This window comes from Castor canadensis, chromosome 6, assembly GCF_047511655.1.
Source record: "Castor canadensis chromosome 6, mCasCan1.hap1v2, whole genome shotgun sequence".
NCBI lineage: Eukaryota > Metazoa > Chordata > Mammalia > Rodentia > Castoridae > Castor > Castor canadensis.
This window is the reverse complement of record NC_133391.1, coordinates 144,854,546-144,880,087: the sequence shown is the minus strand read 5'-3', so window position 1 is coordinate 144,880,087 and position 25,542 is coordinate 144,854,546. Positions and strand designations below refer to the sequence as shown.

Genomic DNA, 25,542 nt, shown 5'->3' with positions numbered 1-25,542 from the left:
TAAGCAACACTTACGGCTCTGGAAGGCAAGAAAACCAAGAAAGTTTTGGACTCAAATAGGTAATAAACACCTACATTAACACATATGATGTGTACACTATACCTGTAAACACTCACACTTCTACTAACCACAATGTTCTTCAGGCAGGTCTACCAAGGCTGAAATGATCCTCCTGCCTCAGCCTTCTGAGTATAACTAGGACTATAGTGTGCTACCATACCCAGCTCCATAACTGGATTTTTTAAGCAACTATTCTCATTGATATGGTTTAATACTAGCTCTGTTTTACTACCTTCTCAGTCTAATTTAACCAACTTTCCAAAATAGCATGTGTATTATTCCACATGGAAATTCCTTATGAAAATAGAGGGTCAAATCAATGACATGTCCAATATTTTATTAAATGATCTTTTGATATGTCAATCTAATTTAAAATTTTCACTTAACAGGTGTCTTTAAAATCCTCAATACACATTAAGACCTTTTTAGTAATTTAAAAGAAGCTGGGAGAGGAAATTTGCCTAGAATTAGTAATACATTTAAAATTATAAAGCCTTTGAGAAGTTCGTGTTTTTAAATCAACTGTTGTTACTAGGAAAGGGTCTAAAAAACTTTAAAGGAGTTAAGCATAGTTTGAAAAAAGGATCTAATGAATACTTTCTTAAGTACCTCCTGAACATTATTAAAACCAAGAGAAACAAAAGTAAAGCTGTAAACATTAGGTAAATCCAGGTAAAGGCATATTTTATCTAGTGTGGGAAATCTGGGTTTAACTCCATGCATCTCTTTCTTTATTCTTCACAATAATATTATGGCATACCTATGCATGTCGGCCAATTTGGACAGGACACGAGCGGCATTACTAAAACTTCTGTTCTTCTCATAATACCTCCAGAGTAAATCCATGTAACGAACTTTGTTTTGATCTACTTTGGCCATTCGGACTAGATGTGGCTCCAGAAATGGGGATGCAATCTAGGAATTGTACAGTTACTCAGAAAAATTTTCTGACCATCTAGGTGCTTTTTAAGTAGAAAATACAACTTTTTTTTTATTCATATATGCATACAATGTTTGGGTCATTTCTCCCCCAAAGTACAACTATTTTTAAGATGACTACAATTGTGCCTTATTTCATGAGAACAATTAAAATTATAATGCAACATTAATACATAAGAGAGATTTTTCTTAAATGATCTTTGTTTTTATATAGTTAATGAGAGAATTTCTATAACAATTTCATTAGGTTGGTAAAAATAATTGCTATACAATTAAAAATCTATTTTTAAAATTACAACTCTTAATAAACTTCAAGAACACAGTTATTGAAGATTCCTAGTCTCTGAGTTCAAAAGTACCCTTCAAAGTATCGAATGCTATGTACTCATTTAATAGACACAGAAACACTCAGACTTAGAATAAGGATATGTTTGAAGTCACACTGATATAATAGCAGAACTAAAACAAACCTCAGATTTTCTAATTCAGAATCCAGTGACTTCTACCCAACAATATAAAGTATCTTAATCAGCTTTCAAAGAAAGAGAAGATTAATTCAATAGTCTCCTTTGCTTCTTACGAGAAGACATTACATACTTAGCTTTATACTAACGTCTAAAGGGAGGCAAAGGATGAAAAGATGATTTTCTTATAACTATACATGTGCTACAATTATTGATGTATGCTACTTAAATATATAAAATAACATTAAAAATACTGCAACAAAAAATGATTTTTACCTGTAGTAATTTGTCTGCAAGGTCAGCTTGTATTAGCCAATTATAAAGAGCAATACTAAAGAGCTCATCCTTGGATCGTTGAGCCAATTTAAGCATTTGTTCAAACTAAAATAAATAAAACAGCAACAATTAACATAGTTAAATGCTTTCTTATTGGGCATTACAACACCTTAGCTCTAAACTCCTGATAAGAAATCAAGTTAAATGGTAACTTCTCAAAGCTTCTATCTTTCCAAAGGTGATTATGCTACCACTTTCATACAGAACTTCTAAAGCACAGTGACCATTCAGAATGGAATTATGCTATGTCCCTTACATGATGTCCTGCTTCTTCATTACTCAGCATGTTGGGATCAGATGACAAGACTGGAGGACCGGGTTTTTTGGGTACACTAGGAGACTGAGGAGCCGCCTTACTTTGATTTACCAGTTCTTGAAGTGTGTCTGTAATGCACTTGTAACTGTTTAATCTGAAAAGGAATGGAAAAGGGGAAACTATATGATTTAACTAGAAAGCAACTGATTTAATTTAAAATGTACACAAAAATTTGAAGATGATTTTGGAGAATATGTGTACGTATCTAGTACTAAAAATAATACAAATCATGTACTTTCTCAATAGATTTGAGAAGTATTTGATTAAACATAAAAGAATAAAGCCACAAAATGAATACATTAACAAGAAACATGTTTTAGACATGTTATATATCTCCTTTATGAACATACACTTTACTGTTTAACAATCTACAAACTGGTGAAAACTTAAAAATTCTCCTTTCAAATAAAATACTTTCCTTCACCTGGAAATAGAAACTGGGGAGCAGGAGAGCAAGTTTTGTTTTCAAATAATGGATCCCATTAAAAATAACATCAATAGATCTGGGTGCATGGCTCAGCGGTAGCAAGTGCAAGTTGCTGAGCTCAAACCCCAGTACTGCAAAAAACAAAAAACAAAAGCCCAAAAACCAAAACCCTAAAAAATAACATCAATAAAGTCTCAAAAGATAACAGGAAACAAACAAAACTATATATAAATCCTTAAAAATTATCGTCAGACTAAAAAAACATGTCTAAGGTAAAAATTGTAAGCCTGATATAGACATTGATAAAAACAAGTCATTTTTTAAGTAAAAGCATAATTAAATTTTGTGAGGGTAGTACTTAACAATATTATTGTACTAATGCTATCAATTAGAACTTTACACAAAGAAAAGTCTGCATCTAAAATGTTGACAATTCACTAAGGCAGAAGAACTCACCTCTCCTGGAAAGTCTGGAGCCCAACTACATCTTCCTCTGGCTCTCCATGTTTATAAAAATGAAGTCCAAGACCCTGAGGATCCTTTTTCTCTGCAGCAGCAAGAGAAAGTTCTACCACACCCTCATAAAAACGCACTACATGAGAAAGAGAAGAACAAGGACTTAGAGCTTATTAGAGCTGGATATATTTTTTCTTAGCTGGCATATAAAAATAATCATCAATGCTGTATCTCTACTATAAACTGGCCACCCTGGTGACACTATTATAAAATAGTTCTGATGAGTCTACCAAGGAAAATGGTCCTAATATACCTGGATGGCAATTATGCTCCTTCTTTGATAAAAATTTTCACATTTGAAGTAACAGGACAGTTTTAGATCTTTGTTGGTGGAAAAAAACCTTGGGATTTAAAATAATACTTGTATTAACAGTCATAGCCTTTACAAATTAGATTTGATTTAAAGTAATTTTAAAGAAACCCTGAAGTTTTTATTTTTAAAATTTAAGCATCTTAAAATAAATTTAACCAGTAGTTTAACTAAACAAGAACTGAATCTCCAATGTCAAAAAGTTACACATTTTGGGCTGGAGGTACAGCTGAGTGGTAGAGCACTTGCTTAGCATGTGCAAGGCCTTATGTCTGATAAATAGCTCTGCAAAAAAAGTTAATATCTCAAAACATCACTGGGTCATGAATGTTGAAGGAAAATTTGCATCTGAGAAGAGACTCTTCATTATCATCTTGCTTTATTCACACATTGTCACACAAAGAAAATTTTGCTTCTTACCTTGTCTATATTGAGCACATACATTGGGAAGGTCCACTTGATTGCTGATTTTTTGATACTCCTTTAAAGATTCCCTTAACATCCTTTCCTTTTCAGTTTTATTTTGAACTTGTCGGGAACGCTGGAGAAGCTCATTTGCCTAGAAGAAATAATAAAAGGAATAAAAATCAAGCAGACAGATGATGTTGTCAACAGAAATTTTAGGCTATGTCTAAATTGATATATTGTTCATTACCATTATAAATAAATTGATATATTGTTCATTACCAATATAAATTGATATATTGTTCATTACCATTATAAATAAAAACTCTACCAACTTACTTCTTCTTAATTTTAGGCAGAAAAGTTTTTGACCAAAAATTCCTAGCTATTCTTAATTCCTTTCACAAATATGTTAAGCAAGATAGTTTTGTCTGGTAATTCTTTTGCCTAGTCAATACATTATTGGTCAGCAGGCAGTCGGTGTGACACTGATTTATTTTTTTTTTCCACCTGTAGGAGAGGATCAATAAAAAATTGCCCCATTAACTTTAATTCACTACAGATAAAGTATTAGTGATTTTCCTTAGTTTCTAAGGAGAAAAACTAATTATTTCCTAATTATTAAAATTCCATGGGTGACCAGTGGAGTAGCTGAAGTGATAGAGAGCCTGCCTAGCAAGCATGAGGCCCTGAGCTCAAACCCCAGTAACATCAAAAAAAAAAAAAAAAAAGAAAAAGTTCCTTAATTTCTAAATTTAGTGATTTTCCCTAATTTCTAACTGTTCTCTTTTATAAAACACTCTAAAAACACTGTCAGAGATTCTCTATATGAAATACTTAAAAGTATATGGATTTGAAGAAATTATCTTTTCCATCAAGTCCCCTTTTTAGATGAGGTTTCTGAGGTCAGGAGATTAAGAGATCTCCTTGAGGTCATATATTGAGTAAATCAAGAGAGTTCCTGAATCAATGTGAGTCAATGCCCTGTATAGCTATCCTTATCTCAACCAGCAAAACCCCTTGTTCCTTCCTATTATTGCTTATACTCTCTCTACAACAAAATTAGAGATAAGGGCAAAATAGTTTCTGCTGGGTATTGGGGGGGGAGAGGGAGGGGGTGGAGTGGGTGGTAAGGGAGGGGGTGGGGGCAGGGGGGAGAAATGAACCAAGCCTTGTATGCACATATGAATAATAAAAGAAAAATGAAAAAAAAAAAATAATAATAATGCAGTAATATCATTTTTAAAATAGAAAAAAAACACAAAAGTTTCCATTAACAGTGGTTGGCTCTTGAATTAAGACTTTTTCTTATAAATTTCAGAAATTTCTCAAAAAAAAAAAAAAAAAAAAAAAGAGAGAGAGTTCCTGACTCCCATTCTAGGGTGCTTTTCATGAAACCTGTCAACAGCTCAGAAACAGTGGCAGAGCGTCATACCTTAGAACAAACAGCATCATCAGTGCTGTACAGCAGAGGGCAAATGTCCTGTAAATGTAAACTAATGCCATCGACAGCAGCATTGTCTCTGATGTAGCAGTTGATAAGAGAAGCAATCAATGCCCCAGTGAGTTCTTTGTCCCGGATTACCAAATCTTTAAAGGTGGTGATTTTCAGCTGCTCTTGAAATTCCTAGGAGGAGAAGAGAAAAATCTTTCTATGACAATTATAGGAATAGTGTATTTCCATGCAGAATTAAATTTACTTACTAACTAAAAACAATCTGAACATGAATAGATTCTGTAATGCAAAGGAAAAAACAGTGATGGGGCTGTAGCTCTTTGGTGAGCCCTAGGTTTAAGCTCTGGTAATGAAAAACAAAACAAAAGAAAAAAAATATACTATAGAAACAAACTTCCAAACTTGCATATAATCACAAGGAACTTGAAAATGCACATTAGATATACTTTAAATCTCTCACATTTTCCTTTTTATTTGGTGGGACTGGAATTTGAACTCAGGGCTTCATGATTGCAAAGCAGGTGTTCTACCGATTAAGCCACACTCCCAGCCCATACTGCTCTAATTATTTTTAGAGATATAGTCCTTATGAACTGTTTGCCTGGGCTGGCCCCAAACTTCCATCCTCCCAATCTCAGCATCCCAAAGCCTCTTTTTAAATGAGGGAAGTAAAGTCCAGGCAGAGCCAAAAGGACAACTAACTTTAGTTATAACCAGGAAAAAACAATCACTTGGCTACATACTTGAAAAAAAAACAAAAACAAAAAACTTCACAAAGCCCTGGATTCAAATCTCAGTCACACGAAAAAAATATTTTTTTGAGCTTAGGGCTGGGGATGTAGCTGAGTAGTAGAGTGCTTGCTAAGTATGGATGAGAACCTGAGTTCAATCCACAAAAGTGACAAAAATAAATAAATCTTGAGCTTGCATTTTATTTTCCTAAATAAGGTTAGAGGCCTTTTAACATTTATTTATTTTCCTAAATAAGGTTGAGGCCTTTTAACACTGAGTTTGATTGGCATTTTGGACAAGATGACTTGATAAAATGGAGTTTTAAAATATTAAGATGATCTATACTACTTATATTTTACTTATATTATACTGCAAGTAATATATTTTGCTTAGTGATTTCACTGCTCTCTTCTACAAATAAATGGACTTTAACCAAGCCTGAACAGACTTAACCATCATTTTATATAAAATGCAGGAGACAGAGAAACAACTTCATTATAGCAAAAGTAAAAAACCAAATTCAGAATGCTAGTCATTAAAAAAAAAAACAAAAAACAAAAAAAAGACAAAGAAGAAGAAGGCTAGACATGGATGACCTGATTTCCACAAGGCAATACTAAGGGGAAGAAAAAAAAAAAAAAGGAAAGACTGCTCTAGAATGAAAGAGACTTAACAGAGACAAAAAAAAAATCAAACTCAATGACTGAACCAACTAATTAGATACTGATTTGAATGCATTAATCTATAAAAAGATGTTTTAAGACAATTGAAAAATTTTATTTTAGATGTTATGTGCTACCAAAGAATTACTTTTAGCATTAGTTAAGTGTGAGAATGACATCGTTATCCAAGGCAATGTCTATGTTTTAAACTACACATAGTATTTCTAAATATATGGCATAAAGTATGCAAAAGTGAAATGACATGTACAAGATCTAAGTCATGAAAGAAAAAGAAAAAGGATAGATTAAGCAAGGCTGGTAAAATCTTGAAAATGCTGACTATGAGACAAGTGTATGTAGAAGCTAGCATTTGCTATAGTATTTGTTCTACTTTTTGTATATACTGAGTAATGTTTACCCTTAAATAAAGGTAGAAATATATTGTGTTTCCCCAAATGTCCTAGCATTTAGATGAATGTTAATTATCATGACACTTGAAAAAAGATTCAAATGAGGATTGCAAGAGAAATACAAAGCATTCATTTCCTACAGTGAGAAACATGTGTCTTTTTTTTTTTTCATTTTTCTTTTATTATTCGTATGTGCATACAAGGCTTGGTTCATTTCTGCCCCCTGCCCCCACCCCCTCCCTTACCACCCACTCTGCCCCCTCCCTTCCCCCCCACCCCCTCAATACCCAGCAGAAACTATTTTGCCCTTATTTCTAATTTTGTCGTAGAGAGAGTATAAGCAATAATAGGAAGGAACAAGGGTTTTTGCTGGTTGAGATAAGGATAGCTATACAGGGCATTGACTCACATTGATTTCCTGTGCGTGGGTGTTACCTTCTAGGTTAATTCTTCTTGATCTAAACTTTTCTCTAGTTCCTGGTCCCCTTTTCCTATTGGCCTCAGTTGCTTTAAGGTATCTGCTTTAGTTTCTCTGCGTGAAGGGCAACAAATGCTAGCTAATTTTTTAGGTGTCTTACCTATCCTCACCCCTCCCTTGTGTGCTCTCGCTTTTATCATGTGCTCATAGTCCAATCCCCTTGTTGTGTTTGCCCTTGATCTAATGTCCACATATGAGGGAGAACATACGATTTTTGGTCTTTTGGGCCAGTCTAACCTCACTCAGAATGATGTTCTCCAATTCCATCCATTTACCAGCGAATGATAACATTTCGTTCTTCTTCATGGCTGCATAGAATTCCATTGTGTATAGATACCACATTTTCTTAATCCATTCGTCAGTGCTGGGGCATCTTGGCTGTTTCCATAATCTGGCTATTGTGAATAGTGCCGCAATAAACATGGGTGTGCAGGTGCCTCTGGAGTAACCTGTGTCACAGTCTTTTGGGTATATCCCCAAGAGTGGTATTACTGGATCAAATGGTAGATCCAGAAACATGTGTCTTTTAAGTAAGAGTGTTTAATTTGGTCTGTTTGGACCCCTTGAAGTGACAGGAAAAAATTTATGTCATTCTATCTATGTGCATTTCTTTGATAGTGAGAGAGACAATTTTTTTCAATTCCCAAAGGATCTGCATCTGAAATAAAGGTCAAAACTCAGGTATTTTGAATGTAAATAAATAAATAAAGTAAGGCTTCATGCACAAGTTTTCATGTACACTAGAAAACTTGTAGCTTTGATAAAATATTTTCCTCAAATTATCACATATTTTGTGCAATCTTCCTATATTGTACTAACTCTATCATAAACCTAAATACTTTCTAAACCCAAGGGTGAGACTAAAATTCATGGAAAAAGAAAACAAACTTAAGCTTGTAATTCTAGCTACTTGTGTGGCAGAGATCAAGAGGAATGAAGTTTGAAGCCATCCCAGACAAATAGTTTGAGACCCTATTTCAAAAATACCCGACACAGAAAAAGGGGTGGTGGAGTGGGTCAAGGCCTGCCTAATAAGCAGGAGGCAATGAGTTCAAACCCCAGCAACACCACCACCACCACAAAAACAAACAAACAAACAAACAAAAAACACTTGGTATTATCACTATGATCATAAAGAAAAAAACACAAACCTTACCTTTTGAAGTTCTCCTACAATGATGGTGAATTGATGTTCACAAAGAAGTTTCCACAAAGCCAGAGCCTGGTATGATTTTCTCACCAACTGCTGGATGGCCTGAAGTGAAACCTTTTCACTCAGTTGAGCCTCTAATTACAAAATGCAACCAAAGAAGCTTTATAAAATGACATAGGTTAAACTATTTTTAAAATTACAAATAAAAATGATATAGCTCAAACACAAAAGAAAAAAGCAAACAAAAAATATAAAGTTCAAGTTACCATTGCTTTCCTCCATGCCCCATGACCATCAGTTGTCATATTCATGTTTTTATCCTCCTCCTTTATGTATGTGCATCTGTGTTTGTGTATGTATACACAAAAAATTAAAATATAGCTGTGTTTTTAACGATTACACTATCACATTTTCTACCCACTTACATGTTCATAGGCTATCCATACTGATGAATATAAGTGTAGTTACTTTTTATTGCTGAATTTTTCATCATAAGTCTACCACAATTTGGTCTATTTTCCACCTGAAAGACATTTGGATTGGTTCCAGTGATATGCTACAAAACAATACAATAAATATTCTTTCAGGTGGCCTCCGAGAAGGCACAGTCAATTTTCTCCAGGACTGAGTAATACACATTAGTGAGTCATGAAATCAATTCAGTGTCATGATAGCTTTTACCCCATCTATCTACCTATCTATCTATCTATCTATCTACATACCTACCTATTTAAATACCTACCTACCTACCTACCTACCTATTATTGATAGTAAGGGGTGATTTATAAGCAGAGCATAAGTATACCTTGTGATATGAGGTAAGGAGGTTGATAAGGGTAACCACTTTAAGAGAGACAGTACACCTCAAAGGAGGTAAGGCAGGCAGTTGGATAAGCACCAAATGCCTACTCCATCCTTTAAACAGGAAGTACAGCAAAATAAAAAAAAGGGCCAGCAAGAAGGGAAGTAGCTTGGGATAAAATGGCTGATCTTTAAGAATTAAAAAAAATTCCACTGGAAGAATAACTGTCCCTAATGATGAAAAGAAAGGAACTTAGAAAAAAATGGAACAGTGAAAATTTTAGTAAAATTATTCTACTCATATCTGAATATCTGATGATTATGAGAACCTCCCGGACCTTTTCTTCTTATTTATTAGTATTTATGATAGTTAAAAATCACAACCAAATAGTTGATACCTTTTCTTTTAGCTCATATCTCTAACCACTAGGGAAATAAAAATCAAAATTGTAATTGAGTACCAATTCATATCCATTAGATAGCTATTATATATCTAAAAAATTGTCAAAGATGTGGAGAAATTAGAACCTTTGTACACTGCTAATGGGAATGCAAAATGTTTCAGTTGGTTATGGAAAGCAGTATAGCAGCTCTTCAAAAAATAAAAATAAGCTGGGCAAAGTGGCACAAACCTGCAATACTAGTTATTCAGTGGGCTGATGTGGGAAGACTGCTTGAGTTTACAAGTTCCAGATTAGCCTGGGCAACATAGTGAGAACCATATCAAAACAAAACAAAACAAAATTAAAATTAGAATTACCATATAATTAATTCTACTTCTGGGTATATACTCTTAAAAAGTGAAAGTAGGGACTTGAATTTGTGTTTCTACATCCATGTTCATTTTATTCACAGCAGTCAAAAGGCAGAAGCCCACTGACGACGAATGCATAAACAAAATGTAACACAACATAACAGAATATCATTCAGCCTTAAAAAGGAAGGATTCTGCAACAATACGGAAGAACTTGAAGGCAGAATGCTAAGCAAAATAAGCAAATAATAAAATGAAAAATACTTCATTATTTCGCTATATGAAGTATGTAGAGTAGTTAAATTCACAGAAATAGTAAAATGGTGGTGGCCAGAGGCTGGGGATAAGCAAAAAAATAACTGCTTCATGAGTACAAAGTTTCACCTTTGGGAAAAAGTTCTGGAGACAGATGTTGATGATAGTTACACAAGGTCAATATGCTGAATGCCAATCAACCATACATTTGAAAATAAAATGGTAAATTTTATGAAACATAGGTTACCAGGATAAAAAAATAATCATAAAGAAAAAAGTGGTCAATCATGTTTTCTCATGGTAGAAGGGACAAAAAAAGTCTGTAAGTTAAAAGAGTTATGGAAACAAATAATTTTCATAATGTGCCATTTTCCCAATCACATTGATACTTTCATAAAAAAAATTGTGTTATCAGATGACCTAAATCTTAGAGCTGCCTACTGTTTCGCAGTCAAGTAATAAAATTCTTTGACAGAGCCAGGTGCTGGTGGCTCATGCCTGCAATCCTAGCTACTGAGGAAGCAGAGATCAGGAGGATCATGGTTTGAAGCCAGCCTGGGCAAATAGTTCGTGAGACCCTATCTCGAAAAAAAACCTTCACAAATATAGGGCTGGTGGAGTGGCTCAAGGTCCAAGCCCCAGTACTGTAAAAAAAAAAAAAAAAAAACCCCAAATTCTTTAATGCGGCCATGTACATGTAAATAATTTACCATGAAACTTCCTCTGCAGCTCCTGTTGCATTTGCTGAGTATTTCCATTTTCAGGACGCATGAATCCTATCAGCCTCTGCTGCACTTTGGCGGTAGTACTGAAAAAGAAAGTACAGAACATGTGTGTGTGCATAACAGCTGTACTGGAAGTAACTCAGATACCACACAATTCAACCATTTAAAGCATATAATTCAAGTTTTTAAAACGTAGTCATAGTACAAACGTTAACTAAAGTGAATAAGGAAACACCATTAAGTAAGAGTTCTTAGAATTAAAAACAACATGGACAGAAAGAAAATTTATCAAAGACTGAACAGCTGCTACTTAAAATAACTGAGATTTAGTCAACTAAATGAGAACCATTAACTAAAATTTCCTGCTCTTGAGAGCTGAGCATGGGGGCACACACCTATCATCCCAGCACAGGGAAGGTTGAGGCAGAAGAATCCTGAGTTCAAGGACAGCTCGGAATACATAGCAAGTCCCCAAAATAAACCACAAAAAAGACAAAAGATATTTTCCTAATCTTGAGGGAAATAAAAGATCAAAAAAGAAGATGGGGGGGAGATGATGGAGGAGAAAAACTGAGACCAGAATGGAACAGATGGTATATTAAAAAAAAAATCAAGCAATAGAAGAAAATTTACCAAGTTGTAGTTCTCAAGGCACTTGAAGCACTTGAAGGAAGACATATCTAAAATATATCATGAGGTGGCCAGGTGCTGGTAGCTAATGCCTGTAATTCTAGCTACTGAGGAGATCAAAAGACAGCAAGGGCAAATAGTTCAACATATGCTATCTTGAAAATACCCACCCATAAAAATGGGCTGGTAAGTGGCTCAAGTGGTAGAGTGCCTGCCTAGCAAGTGAATTCAAACCCTAGTACCACCAAAAAAAAAAAAAAAGATATTATGGTGTAATTTCTCTCTCTCCTTCCCTTCCCTTTCCTCCCCTCCCCTCCCTTCCCTTTTTTTTTTTTAAAGGTCAGAGAAGTTTTATTTGCAGAGAAAAGAAAGGAAAGGCCACATGGGGGACATGCAGCAGGACCCAGAAACGGGAAGTCCCTAATACCTGAAATTCAATAATAAAGAAATAAAAAGTACAAAATGTTTCAAAGTAAACACAAATCACTTACAGAGGGAAGCGAATCAGATGTGTCAATCTTTGGCATTAAACTTTGGGAAGAAAAAGGTATAAAAATGTACATAAAAATCTGAGAAAAGTGGTGTATGAGCTTAAAATTCCCTGTTAGGGAGTAAGAAGGAGTAATATACTAATACATGTTACAATAGAAACCTCAAACAGGAGTCATAAATACATGGTAAGTGAAGGAAGCCAAAATCAGAGACCACTCACTGAATAACTGCATTTATGTGAAATGTCAAAAATTGGCACATCTATAGAGAGAGTAGATCAATCAGTAATTTTCTGGACTGGAGAATGGGTGAAGGGAGTAACTGCAAATGGACAAAAGGTATTTCTTCTGGATGATACAAATGTTCTAAAACTAAGTTGTGATGATTACATAATTTTACATAAGTCATTGAATTAAACATTAAAACATGAGAATTTTACAGTATATTAACTAGATCTCATGAAGCTGCTAAAAAAAATACCCATGATGAATGAAACTAATGTTGCAGGCACTCTAGGGTTGATTTAAAATCATGTATAAATATTATGAAAAGTAAAAAATTATATTATTTCCTATATGCAAAATTCAGAAAAGATGTTTTAAAAAAAAACAATATTCATTTATGCTAAAAAAAGCTCATCCTGGGCACCAATAGCTCACACCTGTAATCCTAGCAACCCAGGAGGCAGAGATCAGGAGGATCGTGGCTCAAAGCCAGCCCAGGCAAATAGTTCCTGAGAACTTATCTTGAAAAAAACCCTTCACAAAAAAGGGCTGGGAGAGTGGCTCAAGATGTAGGCCCTGAGTTCAAGTCCCAGTACCTCAAAAACCAAATAAACAAAAAAACCTCAGTAAGCCAGGTGCTGGAGCTCATGCCTGTAATCCTAGCTACTAAGGAGGCAAAGATCAAGAGGATCATGGTTCGAAGCCAGCCCCAGGACCCTATCTAGAAAAAAACTCATCACTAAAAAAGAGCTGATGTGGTGGTTCAAATGGTAAGAGTGCCTGCCTAGCAAGCAGGAGGCCCTGAGTTCCACCACAGTACCCACACCTCTCCAATAAATAAAAAATAAAGTAGCAATGGATAGTAAGGGAAAGAAGCCAGACATAAAAGGTCATATTATGTATTTACACTATTTCATTTACAGGACATATTCAGAATAGGCAGGTCCACTGTGACAGACAGTAGATCAATGGTTGCCAGAGGCTGGGAAAGCAGACATGGAGAGTGATACTACACTAACAGGCAAGGGGTTTCTTTTAGGCATGATGAAAATGTTGTGAAACGAGAGCAGTGATGGCTGTATAACCTTGTGAGTGTACTAAAAACCTATCCTTAAAAGGATAACTATGGTAGGTGAAGTATATCTCAACAATAAAGAAAAAAGTGAATAAATAAATGAGCCCTATTTAGCTTACTTTGGATTTCCTAATGGTCCTCCTGCAAACTGGGAATTTCTGTCAAGAAATTCCTGCAAACCTTTCAGTTCTTGTAGCACTGACTCCAGCAGCTGGGAAGGCACACTACTTTCAATCTGTAAGAATGGAAGATTTTTCAAAAGATTAAGAATGCTGAAAAAGTATACATATGAAGAACAAACGCTGTACATAGCTGTAACTGAATATATAAAACTTTAATTTTGAGGTGTCTTATGTTCATAAACAGCTTGTTCTTAAATCAATTCACATCACATCGACCATAACAAAGGGTAATGAAGGATACCAATATCCCTCCCCTCCTACTCTTGTAAGCTTAATGTATAAATTACAAATAGTAAAACACAAAAATTATGTGAACATCCTGATTACTTTTCACATCTTTTTTTTCTGGCTGTACTGGGTTTTGAATTTAGGGCCTTGCACTTGCTAGAAAAGTACTCTATCATTTGAGCCACACTTTTAGCCCCACTTTCCACATTTCATGGCCATGAACCTGACCACAATACAGGATACTTCCAATACCCAAGAAGTTTCCTAATACCCTTTTCTAGTGATTAGTCATCCCATCTCCAAGGTAACCAATTTACTTTTACCTCTATATATTAGTTCTGCCTGTTCTTAAATTTAATATACTATGATAGATAAAAAGTATTCTTAGTCTTAGCAATATGAACTTTTTAAAAGACTATTACAGTAAAAAAGACACTTAGGCCATGCATGGTGGCCCACATTTGTAATCCTAGAGCTCAGGAGGCTAAGGCAGGAGTATTGAGAGACCCTGTCTCAAAGAACAAAAAAATGAATGCAATCAAGCAAGGAAGGAAGGGTGCGAAAGAAGATAAACTTCTAGCACCTTTCTATTTTAAATAGAAAGAGAGCATAAAATAAAAATTGTTCATATTCCAGATTCTTTAAAGAAATCTGTGATAAGACAAAGTTCTACAAGATTTTTGTTTTAGTGTTACTGGGGTTTGAACTCTGAGCCTCATGCTTGCAAGGCAGGTACTTACCACTTGAGCTATTCTGCCCGCCACTAAGACATTTTTTAAAAGCAACGTGGGAAGTATGTTAATGTAAGGAAATCAGAGCTGGGTTCATGAAGGTATTGTGTATATTAGTCACAGTAGAATATTAATAAATTTCTGAGTGAGATTAACTATTATCACTTTTTTTTTTTGCAGTGCTGGGGTTTGAACTCAGGGCCTATACCTTGAGCCACTCCACCAGCCCTTTTCTGTGATGGGTTTTTTTGAGATAGGGTCTCATGAACTATTTGCCCAGGGCTGGCTTTGAGCCTCGATCCTCCTGATCTCTGCCTCCTGACTAGCTAGGATTATAGGCATTAGTCATCAGCACCTGGCAGTATTCGTACTATTTATCCCTCCAACAACCTTATGAGGAAAACATACTAGTCTTTCCATTTTGCAGTGAGGTATCAGGCTGTGAAATGTTAAAGAACTGACCATAATCAGAACTTAAAGAATAGAGACTTAAACCCAGGTAGATGGCTTACTGGGCAATATAGACATCTACATAAACATAAAAGAATCATTACATCTTGTTTACAACATTGAGAAATGTGAAACAATTTAGCTATCCATTAACACCATCTACTGCTTACATGCAAACCATGAGATAATGTTCACACTTACTGCAGTGATCTCTTTGTTGCCACTCTTGAATACTCTCTCCACAACTAAACTAGCATCCCAAATATTTCTGAAACAAAAAATGTTTTAATGACTGTGCTGTAAATGAATAAAAAAACAACTATGGTAGGTAAGAAATTCCTTTCTGTAGAAACATAGTGGCTATATTCAGTTTTTTGGGGGGAGGGCAGTATTGGGGTTTTGAACCTGGTCTCATGCTTGCTAGGCAAACAAACACTCTATCATTTAAACCATGCCCCAGTCCTTCCTGCTTTCGTTATTTTTCAAGTAGGGTCTTGCACTTTTGTCTGTGGCCCTCCTTGGACCACAATCCTTCTACTGCCTCCCAGTAGCGGGGTTACAATCATGCTTTACCATGCCTAGCTTATTTGACAAGATGGAGTCTTGCTACCTTTTGGACCTGGCTGGCCACAAACCACAATCCTCATGGTCTCTGGCATTTGCCATCACACCTGGCCTTTATTCATCATTTAAAACTTAGCAATGGTCTAACATTTACTAAGTTACCTAGAAACAGGAAAAGTTTCAAGCCAAGTATACCTAACTTATTTCAGATAATGAAATGTTGCTGAATAAAAAAAAAATCAAAAGGCTATAGGTAACAAATGGGGAGCCTATAATGAAAAAGAATTCATAAATCTATAAAAGGGTTCTGTACTGTTTCACATTTTTAAGCAAATGATATAAACTAAAACATACTTTTCAAATCAAAGAAAATATATACTTTGATTTATAGTTTTACTTTAGGTTTATGATAATAATTAGATGATTAGACTATCATCTACTAATCAGGTAGACTAATTGCAGAAACAGATGTAATTCTTTATCCTTTCCTATACCTCGAACCTATACTCTCAAGGCTGGCCTTGAGACTTTCATCTAGCCAAGAGAATGAAGTAGAAAAGTGAACAGTGGACCAGTTCTGAGCCTAGGCATTGATAGGCTGTATAAGTTTCTATTCATCTGCATGGAACCTTACCAATGGCAAATGAATAATGTTTGACTGGCTGGTTGGAGGATGAGACCATGTAGAGAACAACACAGTTGTCTCAGCTGAGGTCACTCTAGACTAGTCAACAAACAGGCCCCTAATCACGTGAGAGTCTAGTCAAGATAAACAGTGCCCTCTTCCCCTCACAGTTTAACTGAGTACTCATGAGTAACGAAATAAAACCAAACTGTCCAGTTATTTAGATACACCATTGAGTTATGGGGTGGTATGTAATTCTGTTATTATTGTGTATTATTTCTCATCACACACACATGTGCACATACACACACAAATAAAACAGCAAGGAATATAGTTATATTTAAAATAAAAAGGCTAAAATGAGAGAAAACAATCTTATCAATGGATAAATGAACCAAAACTAAAATAATAGGAATAAGTGATGTCCCAAATTTAGAATTAAAACTACTTCACTACTCAAAGCAGGACAAAGTTAGCAATAATTATTCCATGGGAAACTTACCCCACAATTCGAGAAAAGTAAATGCAAATACCATTGTGTTTTCCTGAGAACACAATCTCTGGTCCTGTCACACAACTCATACTTGTGGCCGAAGGTGCTGGGTTTCCCACAGCACACAATGGAGTTGACATGGCAGGAGGCTGTATACCTTGGACACACACAAAACAAATCTCTTCAAAAATCAGATTCTTAATAACCCAAGTTTGTAATATCTAAACACAAAGGTAGGAATATTATTAAAAAGTGGAGTAAATACATATTTAATTTTGTTTTGTTTGATACAGAGACTTAGATGGGTCATCTGAGGTACACTTTTAAGTTCTGGCAATGCAGAATGAAAAGGGAAAAAGTTGCCATCACAATCCTAAGGCTTGAAGGGAAACATAATAATTTCAAGGCCCAGTTAAGTCCTGATACCCAAATAAGAGAATTTCCAGGCACACTATTGTAGAAGCTTCAAAATAATGGAAGATATTTATAGCTAAATGCCAATACTTGCTTGGATATCACTTCTATTAAATGATATTATCTCCAATGGATAATGATATTATCCCCAATGGATAATATCATTTAATGGAAAAGGTAAGTTAATCTTTTTAATGCTAAACATTAAGGATAATGACTCATAAAATTAACTCATCAAAAATGAACAGTAGTAGTGACCCAAAACAAAGAAAAAAGATACCGTGGGATGGTGTTCCCAGAAAGGATGGATTTGGATAGGGACTACCACTACTAGGAACAGGAGAACCTAGAAAAGGAAATAAGAATATAAAACTTCATGAGATAATTTCCCAATCTTTTGAATGTTATCAAATTAGATATATTTATAAACATAAATGAAGAGTGGCATCACCTATGATAAATATAAGAATTAGGGATTCATCTTATTTCCCACTCGATGTGTAACAACGGTTTGGAAATTTGTTATTGAATTATTCATCTCTTTCCCATGGAATGAATACCAGCTCAGCACTGTAAATACTATTGTTTTCATCTTGTTTTGCTTCTTATCATACATTAAGTATTTAGTATTAATATATCATCACTTTTAAGAATCATAATCTATTGATTTATTCACCAATAATACAGTAGCAATTATTAAAACATAAAAAGCTTCACTGATTAAAATATGCCATGGAGTTTCTAAAAATAGAACTATAAGAAAGTTTCATTTCAATGTGTCATACTCACTAGAATAGACAGGAGACCCCAAAAGGGGACCCACATTACTTGGAGTAGGGAGAGTAGCTGGAAATCTCATCTGTGCTTCACCACCATACCTATTTGTATAATAAAACAGACTGAATTATATTGAGTAAAACTGCTCATCTGAAAACCTGGAGTAACTCCTACTCCTGTTTAGCTTCTAAATATTAGAGAATTTAATGTATATTGATGACAGTAAATATATGCCTAAGATACATAATAAATACCTATTCAATAAATGCTGACTTGAAACTACTACCAGGAAGAATTATGGGACTCTAGTAAACTTTTTTTTGACTGTACTGAAGTATGAATGCAGGGCTTTGTGCTTACTAGCCAGGCACTCTACCATCTGAGCCATTCCACCAGCCCTTTATATGCTGGTTATTTTTAAGACAAGGTCTTGCTTTATGCCAGTTGGCCTGAACTGCAATCCTTCTATTTACGCTTCCCTTTATAGCTAAGGTGACAGGCACATGATGTTATGCCCAGCCATTGGATGAGATGAGGGCTCACTAACTTTTGGTACTGGCTAGCCTCAAACTGTGATCCTCTTGATCTCTGCCTCCAAAGTAGCTAGGATTACAGCCTTTAGCCACTAAGCCAGGCAAAACTCTGGTAAACTTCTAAAAAAGAAATCTGTGATGCATAGAATTTATTTAGTGAAGAAATGCAATTGTAATTTTCATAAGAGATTATGGTTACAGTAGATTTTTTTGCTTGGCATGGTGGTGCACACCCATATTCTCAGCACTCAGGAGGCAGAAACAGGAGCATGTAGAGCTCACAGCTAGTCTGAACTATAGAGTGGGATCTTGTCTTAAAAAACAAACAACCCCAAAAAACGAAGGGTTGGGGATGTAACTCAGTGGTAGAGCACTTTCCTAGTATGCATGAGGTCCTGGGTTCAATTCCCAGCACTGAAAAATTAAAAATAAATTTTTAAAAATCTCTTTTATACAGTTTAACATGATTTAAAAATCCCTTAGTACAAATGATACATATATAGCAGCAATGTTCATTGAAGAAGTTTAAAAAAGACAATAACTAAGATAGAAAAAAGTGTCAAAACACTAAACAGAAAAGGTTAAGAGAACAGAATCCATAGAAAAAGTAATAATGCATATACTGTGCTAGTCAAGCTGTTCCATCAGCATCGTAAAATCTTTCCAGATTTCAAATGTCTGGCAAGACCTTAAACTATCACATTGGTAAAACAACATTTAACAAAGTGTCCAGTACCAAAAGAAACCTTGGCATATACCTGAAGAAAGCCCGGGTGGCCCAAGCAGATACTTCTCTATCACAGGCAGCATTGGAGCAAGCAAGGATAAGGCAAGTTGCACAAGCCTGGTCTTCCTGTTTTAAAAACGAAAATGTCATCACCATATTAAACATAACATTTTAAAAGGAGTTTTCTCACAGAACAAAGCAGGGGCTCAATAAATAATTGTTGACTGAATGAAATCAGTTTTTTTTAAGGTGAAATTTAACTCATTTTAAAGTTTTTAAGGCTAAAAATGTGAACTCTATTAGAAAAGGAGTGATTTCGTTATAACACATAACTTAATACAACTTTTGAAAAAAAAATTATTGCAAATAGTATTTATTAAGATTCTGACTTACTTTCTAGTTTACTTCTCCATTTTTTTTTTACCTCACGGTTTTCCGAACTTCTAAAAAATATCAGTAAGAGCTAACGTTTATTGAGTACCTATGATGTGCTAGGCACTATTTTAAGAGTTTGGGATATATTAATACTTATATCATATGCTACTATCATACTTTATGTTTAAACAAAAAAACAAACAAAAAAAACCCCACTGAATCCTAGAGAATTCAAGTAACCCAGTAGAGGACCCGAGATATTTAACAGGTGGTTTGAATCTCAGTTCTGTATACTTTGATCTGATTTTCAGCTAACCACTCCCAGTTTTAACATCATCAGTGGCAGTTGAAATCATAATGTGCTCACATAATTACTTGGAGCTTCTTCCTCAGGTCATTAAGTGTACTTGTGAACACCTGTCTAGAAATGTAATGTCTTGTGCTTTTTTTTTTTTTTTGCAGGGGATTGATACGGGAGTTTGAATTTAAGGCTTTACACTTGCTAGGCTATCTTGGACTTTTAATAAAAACTATCATATCATATAACTTGAACATCAGATTCTTAACTACATTTTAATAAGAATGTATTATACCAAAGAAAGAAAATCTGAAAGACTTTTAACGTTAGTTCTGCTTTCAAATGTCATTACACATATAGTTACTCAGGTAAAGAAAGAAAGGAAAACTAGAAAGATTACCTGTTTATTATAATATTTTAAGCCCAATACATGAAATTTTACTCTTATACCCACTGTTTCATTGTTTAAAATATCATCACAATAAAAATATGGAATTACCTGATGTAATTTAAAGAATCTTTCAATCTCTTCCCCATCTCCGCCAACATTACTCACAAGTAGATGCCTCAGTTGATCTACAGGTCTGAGTTTATGAAACATAAGACTCCCCTAAGAAATAAAACAAGAGAGAATATGAATAACAAATCTACCAAGGTTGACTGGTAGAAACTGACCATGCTACTAAATTCCAAATAGATAAAGACTTAAAGGAAAAAAATCCAAGTACAATAGTACTAGAAAAAAAACAGAATAAAAAATAGATAAATTCTTTAATATACTTTAGGAGGAAGCACTTGAATAGAATAAAAATTCCAAAATAATTATTAGTTTTGACTACTTACAGGAAAAAAAAATTTCATTAAACCAAGTCAAATGACAAATCAGGAAAACTATTTGAGGCTAAAATCACAAAAACTTGGTTTCCTTGATATGTAAATCCTAATAATTCTTCATTCTATAAATGAAAAAGACAACTCAATAGAAATGTAGGTATAATAGTCCCTTCTTATCCTAAGAGGATACATTCCAAACCTCCTTGGATATCTGAAAATGTGGATAATACCAAACCCTGAAAACAAGCACTGTAATACCAAGACAATCTGATAACATACACAGCTAAGTGACTAAAAGGTGGGCAGCATACAGAGCATGCATACTTTAGAGTAAAGAACAAGTTACATTCTGGGTGGGCTGAAGGCAGAAGCACAAGATTTCATCACAATACTCAGTACAGCATGCAACTGAACACTTATGAATTATTTATTTCTGGAATTTCCTGTTAATTTTCAGACTATATTTCACTGGGGGTAACTGAAACTTGGGGGAAAAAAACTGCAGAGAAAGGACTACTATTGTATAGAATAGGAACAAACAGTCATTGCAACAAACACTTGAGAGTCAATCTTACTCTTAATGACATAGCATAATGAACTGGGAGAGGTTGTAAGGAAACAGGTATTCACAAATATCATTAGTAACTACCTATGGGGAAATCTTGCAATATCTAAGTTATAAATGCTCATACTCTTTTTCCACAGATATAACAGTACAGCTTTACTCACACTCATGCAAAATAATATATGCACCTGACTATGGCATTACTCTTATTATTATTATTATTAATTTTTTTGCAGTGCTGTGGTTTGAACTTAGGGCCTACACCTTGAGCCCCTCCACCAGCCCCTTTTGTGATGCGTTTTTTCTGAGATAGGGTCTCATGAACTATTTATTCGGGTTGGCTTTGAACTGTAATCCTCCTGATTTCTGTCTGAGTAGCTAGGATTACAGGTGTGAGCCACCAGCACCTGGCCTGTACCATTATTTTTAAAAGCAAAAGATAATTCATTAACAGGGGACCAGCTAAATGTGGTACAGCTAAAGGAATACCCTTCAAGGATACAACAGAATAAGAAAGTATAAATCTATATGGAAAGATCTTGAAAATATATTTTTGAAATATAAAAAGCAATAGATATATATTTACATTGTTTGTATGTTGCTAACATATCTCTGGAAAGATACACAGATACTGATGACATGGATGTCTGGAGGGAAGGGAAAAGGACTGGTATTTAATTGTACATACTTTCTTACACTTGAATATTACCAATGCATTATCATTCAAAAATTAAACTATTAGGAAAAAGTTTTTTAATAAGGAGAACTAAGATATATTTTATCTAATTGTTCTTAGAAATAAAACTTAGTTTATGGCATATATCATGTTGACGAACACCAATGACAGAAATGCTATGTTAGAAAAGTAAAACTCTTATAAAGAGCTAGCTCTTTTTGTAGCACTTCTGGTATTTACAAACGTAATTCAAGTTATAAGAGCAGACATTCCAAAGTACTTCAGAAGATGACTTCTTCAGGTGAGAGTACTTGACAAAGGCATTAAACAACCAGGCTGGGGAGTTTAGTGGTAGAACCCTTGCCTCCTGGGAACAAGGCCCTGGATTTGATCCACAACACTGCACAAAACAAAAAAACTCTAAAATATTTAGCATCTCTCTTCTTTTTGTCTCTACTATAAGGATATGTACTTACCTGTGCTGAAAGGAGAACAAATTTCTTTGGCGGTAACATGTGCTGCTGTACAACAACTGGTGAATCGGTTATTGGAATATGATCCTTATTTAAAGGTGTAATTATTTTATCTACTTTTAATTCATCTATGGCAGAAAGAGCCCAGGAATGACCATCAACACGGATTGTCATCTATATAAAAGAAACACTTTTTACTCATCTTATTGAAGTTACATAAAGCAAAAGTTTCTGAAAAGAAAAAAGGAGACTTAATCTCTTAAATAAATGCAGATGTAATGCATTCATAAATAACATAAATATCTTCAAAATATGTATTTAACTTTCTATTTTCTACTACACTGTTTTTAAAATCAGGTATCTTCTATACTAATAATCTTGTTTGCTTTTCTTTTTTGAGACAGGGTCTTGCTTTATGGCCCAGGATGGCCATATTCCCAGCCAAGCATGGTGGTGTGCACCTCTTATTCCAAACTATTTGGGGGGATGGAAGCAGGAGAATTAAGGCCAGCTTGGGCAAAGTTAGCAAGACCCTATCTAAAAAACAAAAAAAGAAAAGAGAAGGAAAAATGAAAAGGAATGGGCACTGCTCAAGGTAGAGTGCTTGCCTAGAAAGCCCGAGGCCCTGGGTGTTCAATATTGTCCCCCTCCAAGTCACCAATTTCCTAATGTAATCTAATATACAGCCAATATAAAATTTCCTGTTGTATCAATGTCTTTTATACCTATTTTTAGAAAACTAGCATTTGATCAAAGTTCACACAGTTTTTCTTTGTGTGTGTGTGCAGGGGGGAGGGAGAATTGTTTGTTTTTTGTGATACTAGGGTTTGAAGTCAGGGTCTTTCATTTTTTGGTACGCAGGTACTCTATTACTTGACCAATGTGGATAGGGATAGCCAGGCAATTTTATGAGTGCTTTCCATGTGTAAACTCATTTTACCCCATGACAGATCCAGAGAGGTAGGTAGTACTATAACTAGTACACGTAAGGAAAGAGAATGCTAAAAACATAATCCTTTGCTACACAATTTAGGAGGTGAAGCCAGAATTCTTGCCCTCCTCCCAATCAAAACATTCCTACCAGACAGGATTTGAATCTCTGAATTTTTACATTGTATCAAAATACAAGGTGCTTAGTAGGTGCTCAGTAAAGTTCAAAGGAAAAAAGAAAACAAGAAAGGCATTCTTCTCACCTTCTTATCTATCTCATTCCCTTATACTGGCTCCTTGAACCATGTCAGAAACTTGGAAGAGTTCATTTAAACCACACTTCCATCCCTGGGAGTTGGATGTTTCCTCCTCACATTTACACAAACTTTTTCAACTCCTACTAAATGAAAAGGTTCAAGTTTGAGAATCACCAGGAAGGAGCCAGTGAAGGCTAGAACCAAAATGCCTATGAAGAGACAGCTCTAGAGAGAGAGTATCTCATTCACACTCCAGTGGGATTAGTTTATCTGGTTTTATCAGCAGGTTCTGGCACTTTGCAGGGGTAACTAGGAAGACACAGGGATAGGCGGAGGACATCAAAGAGAGAAGAGATGGTGCTTCCTCAGCTCATTGTGGATGATGGACTACGATAGATGGCCTAGGTTGGTGCATGGTAGCACGGCTCCTCACCCAGGATGGCCACGTTGACTTCATGGTGGTAGATACATTTAAAATACAACTGCAGCCAGGCATTCATGCTTGTAATCCTAGCTATTTAAGAAGCACAGATAAGGAGGATTGTGGTTCAAAGTCAGCCCTGGGCAAACAGTTCTCAAGACCCTATCTTAAAAAAACCCACTACAAAAAAGGGCTGGTGGAGTGACTCAAGGTGAAGGCCCTGAGTTCAAACTCAAGGACCACAAAAAACAAACAAAACAAAACAACAAAAAAAACCCCCACAACTGTATGTGGGTTTATGTATGCTTGTGCATATAGAAGAGATATACGTAATGAGAAAAATGCTGCTCTTATGTGAAATTTAGTTTAGTACTGAAAGTGAAAGTTTCTATGAAAAAACTTTAGAACTTAGGCAAAACTATGAAGATACTCATAAAATAAAACTCTAAGTCAACTCTAATGGATAACACAATAATTAAATAACTAAAATTACAATAGGTTGAAATGGGATGAAGAAGACCATCTTAGAAAAGATGCATTTATTTTAGGAACATCATGGAAAACATTTTCTAATGTTTTCTTTAAAGATGTTTCCAGTGATTAACACAATAACTTCTGATCTGACAGAGGAAAAATAAAGAATTAGCAGTATGATTTCTAATCGTGTATTATTAGAGGTAAACCAATAAATCAGAAGATAAAGTTCCTTATATTGTTATTCTTGTTCTTTTTTGGCAGCACTGGAATTTGAGCCTTATTCTTCATTTAAAATTGTACATTGACTGGGGGTAGAGATAACTGGTAGACTGCTTGCCTAACACGCACAGGGCCCTGGCTTTAATCCCTAGTACTACCCACACACAAAAAACATTTCTTTAGAAATCTCAGGACAACTTACCTGGGTTTCCATCATTGGCTTTTGGAAAGGAAATGTATCATGGTTGACACACCACAAAATGTCATTATCCTCATTTTCTGAAGCCGTCATCAGTAAAATACCTAAAGTTTAATACACAAAATTTTATTACATGATGTCTAATAATATTTATCCCTAATCATCTCATTAATAATTATTACTAACAGTAACATATACAATGTTAATCTTTAGGTGCAAACAAGTTACAAAATAAGCAAAAATAAATTGTTCACAGACTATGCAATTAGACTGGGGGCATGATTCAAATGGTGGAGTTACTGCCTACTAAGTATGAGGCCCTGAGTTCAGACTCCAGTACAGCTCCTCTCCAAAGAGATCTAATTATTAGTAGTTCTTGATCTTGTACTGTATTCTCTCAGAAGCATATATTTACATTTTAATATTTCTGAAGTTAGAATACAGTTTGTAACTGGTGGGTTTATCAGTTTAATT

General features: G+C 34.9%; 1 protein-coding gene across 1 annotated transcript in view; it reads right to left on the bottom strand.

The window, feature by feature from the left end:
* Nup155 (nucleoporin 155) overlaps positions 1-25,542 on the bottom strand; it is a 59,044-nt gene that overhangs the window by 13,491 nt on the left and 20,011 nt on the right. Inside the window, exons 12-28 of the mRNA XM_074077582.1 lie at positions 25,072-25,172; positions 22,569-22,739; positions 20,517-20,627; positions 19,376-19,470; positions 18,097-18,185; positions 17,588-17,653; positions 16,903-17,050; positions 15,413-15,479; positions 13,740-13,855; positions 11,185-11,282; positions 8,668-8,798; positions 5,209-5,400; positions 3,789-3,927; positions 2,999-3,134; positions 2,056-2,209; positions 1,740-1,844; positions 821-975 (exon numbers count right to left, since the gene is read on the bottom strand). Coding sequence (XP_073933683.1) covers positions 821-975; positions 1,740-1,844; positions 2,056-2,209; positions 2,999-3,134; positions 3,789-3,927; positions 5,209-5,400; positions 8,668-8,798; positions 11,185-11,282; positions 13,740-13,855; positions 15,413-15,479; positions 16,903-17,050; positions 17,588-17,653; positions 18,097-18,185; positions 19,376-19,470; positions 20,517-20,627; positions 22,569-22,739; positions 25,072-25,172 — 2,074 coding nt within the window. The remainder of the gene's footprint in view (positions 1-820; positions 976-1,739; positions 1,845-2,055; positions 2,210-2,998; positions 3,135-3,788; positions 3,928-5,208; positions 5,401-8,667; positions 8,799-11,184; positions 11,283-13,739; positions 13,856-15,412; positions 15,480-16,902; positions 17,051-17,587; positions 17,654-18,096; positions 18,186-19,375; positions 19,471-20,516; positions 20,628-22,568; positions 22,740-25,071; positions 25,173-25,542) is intronic.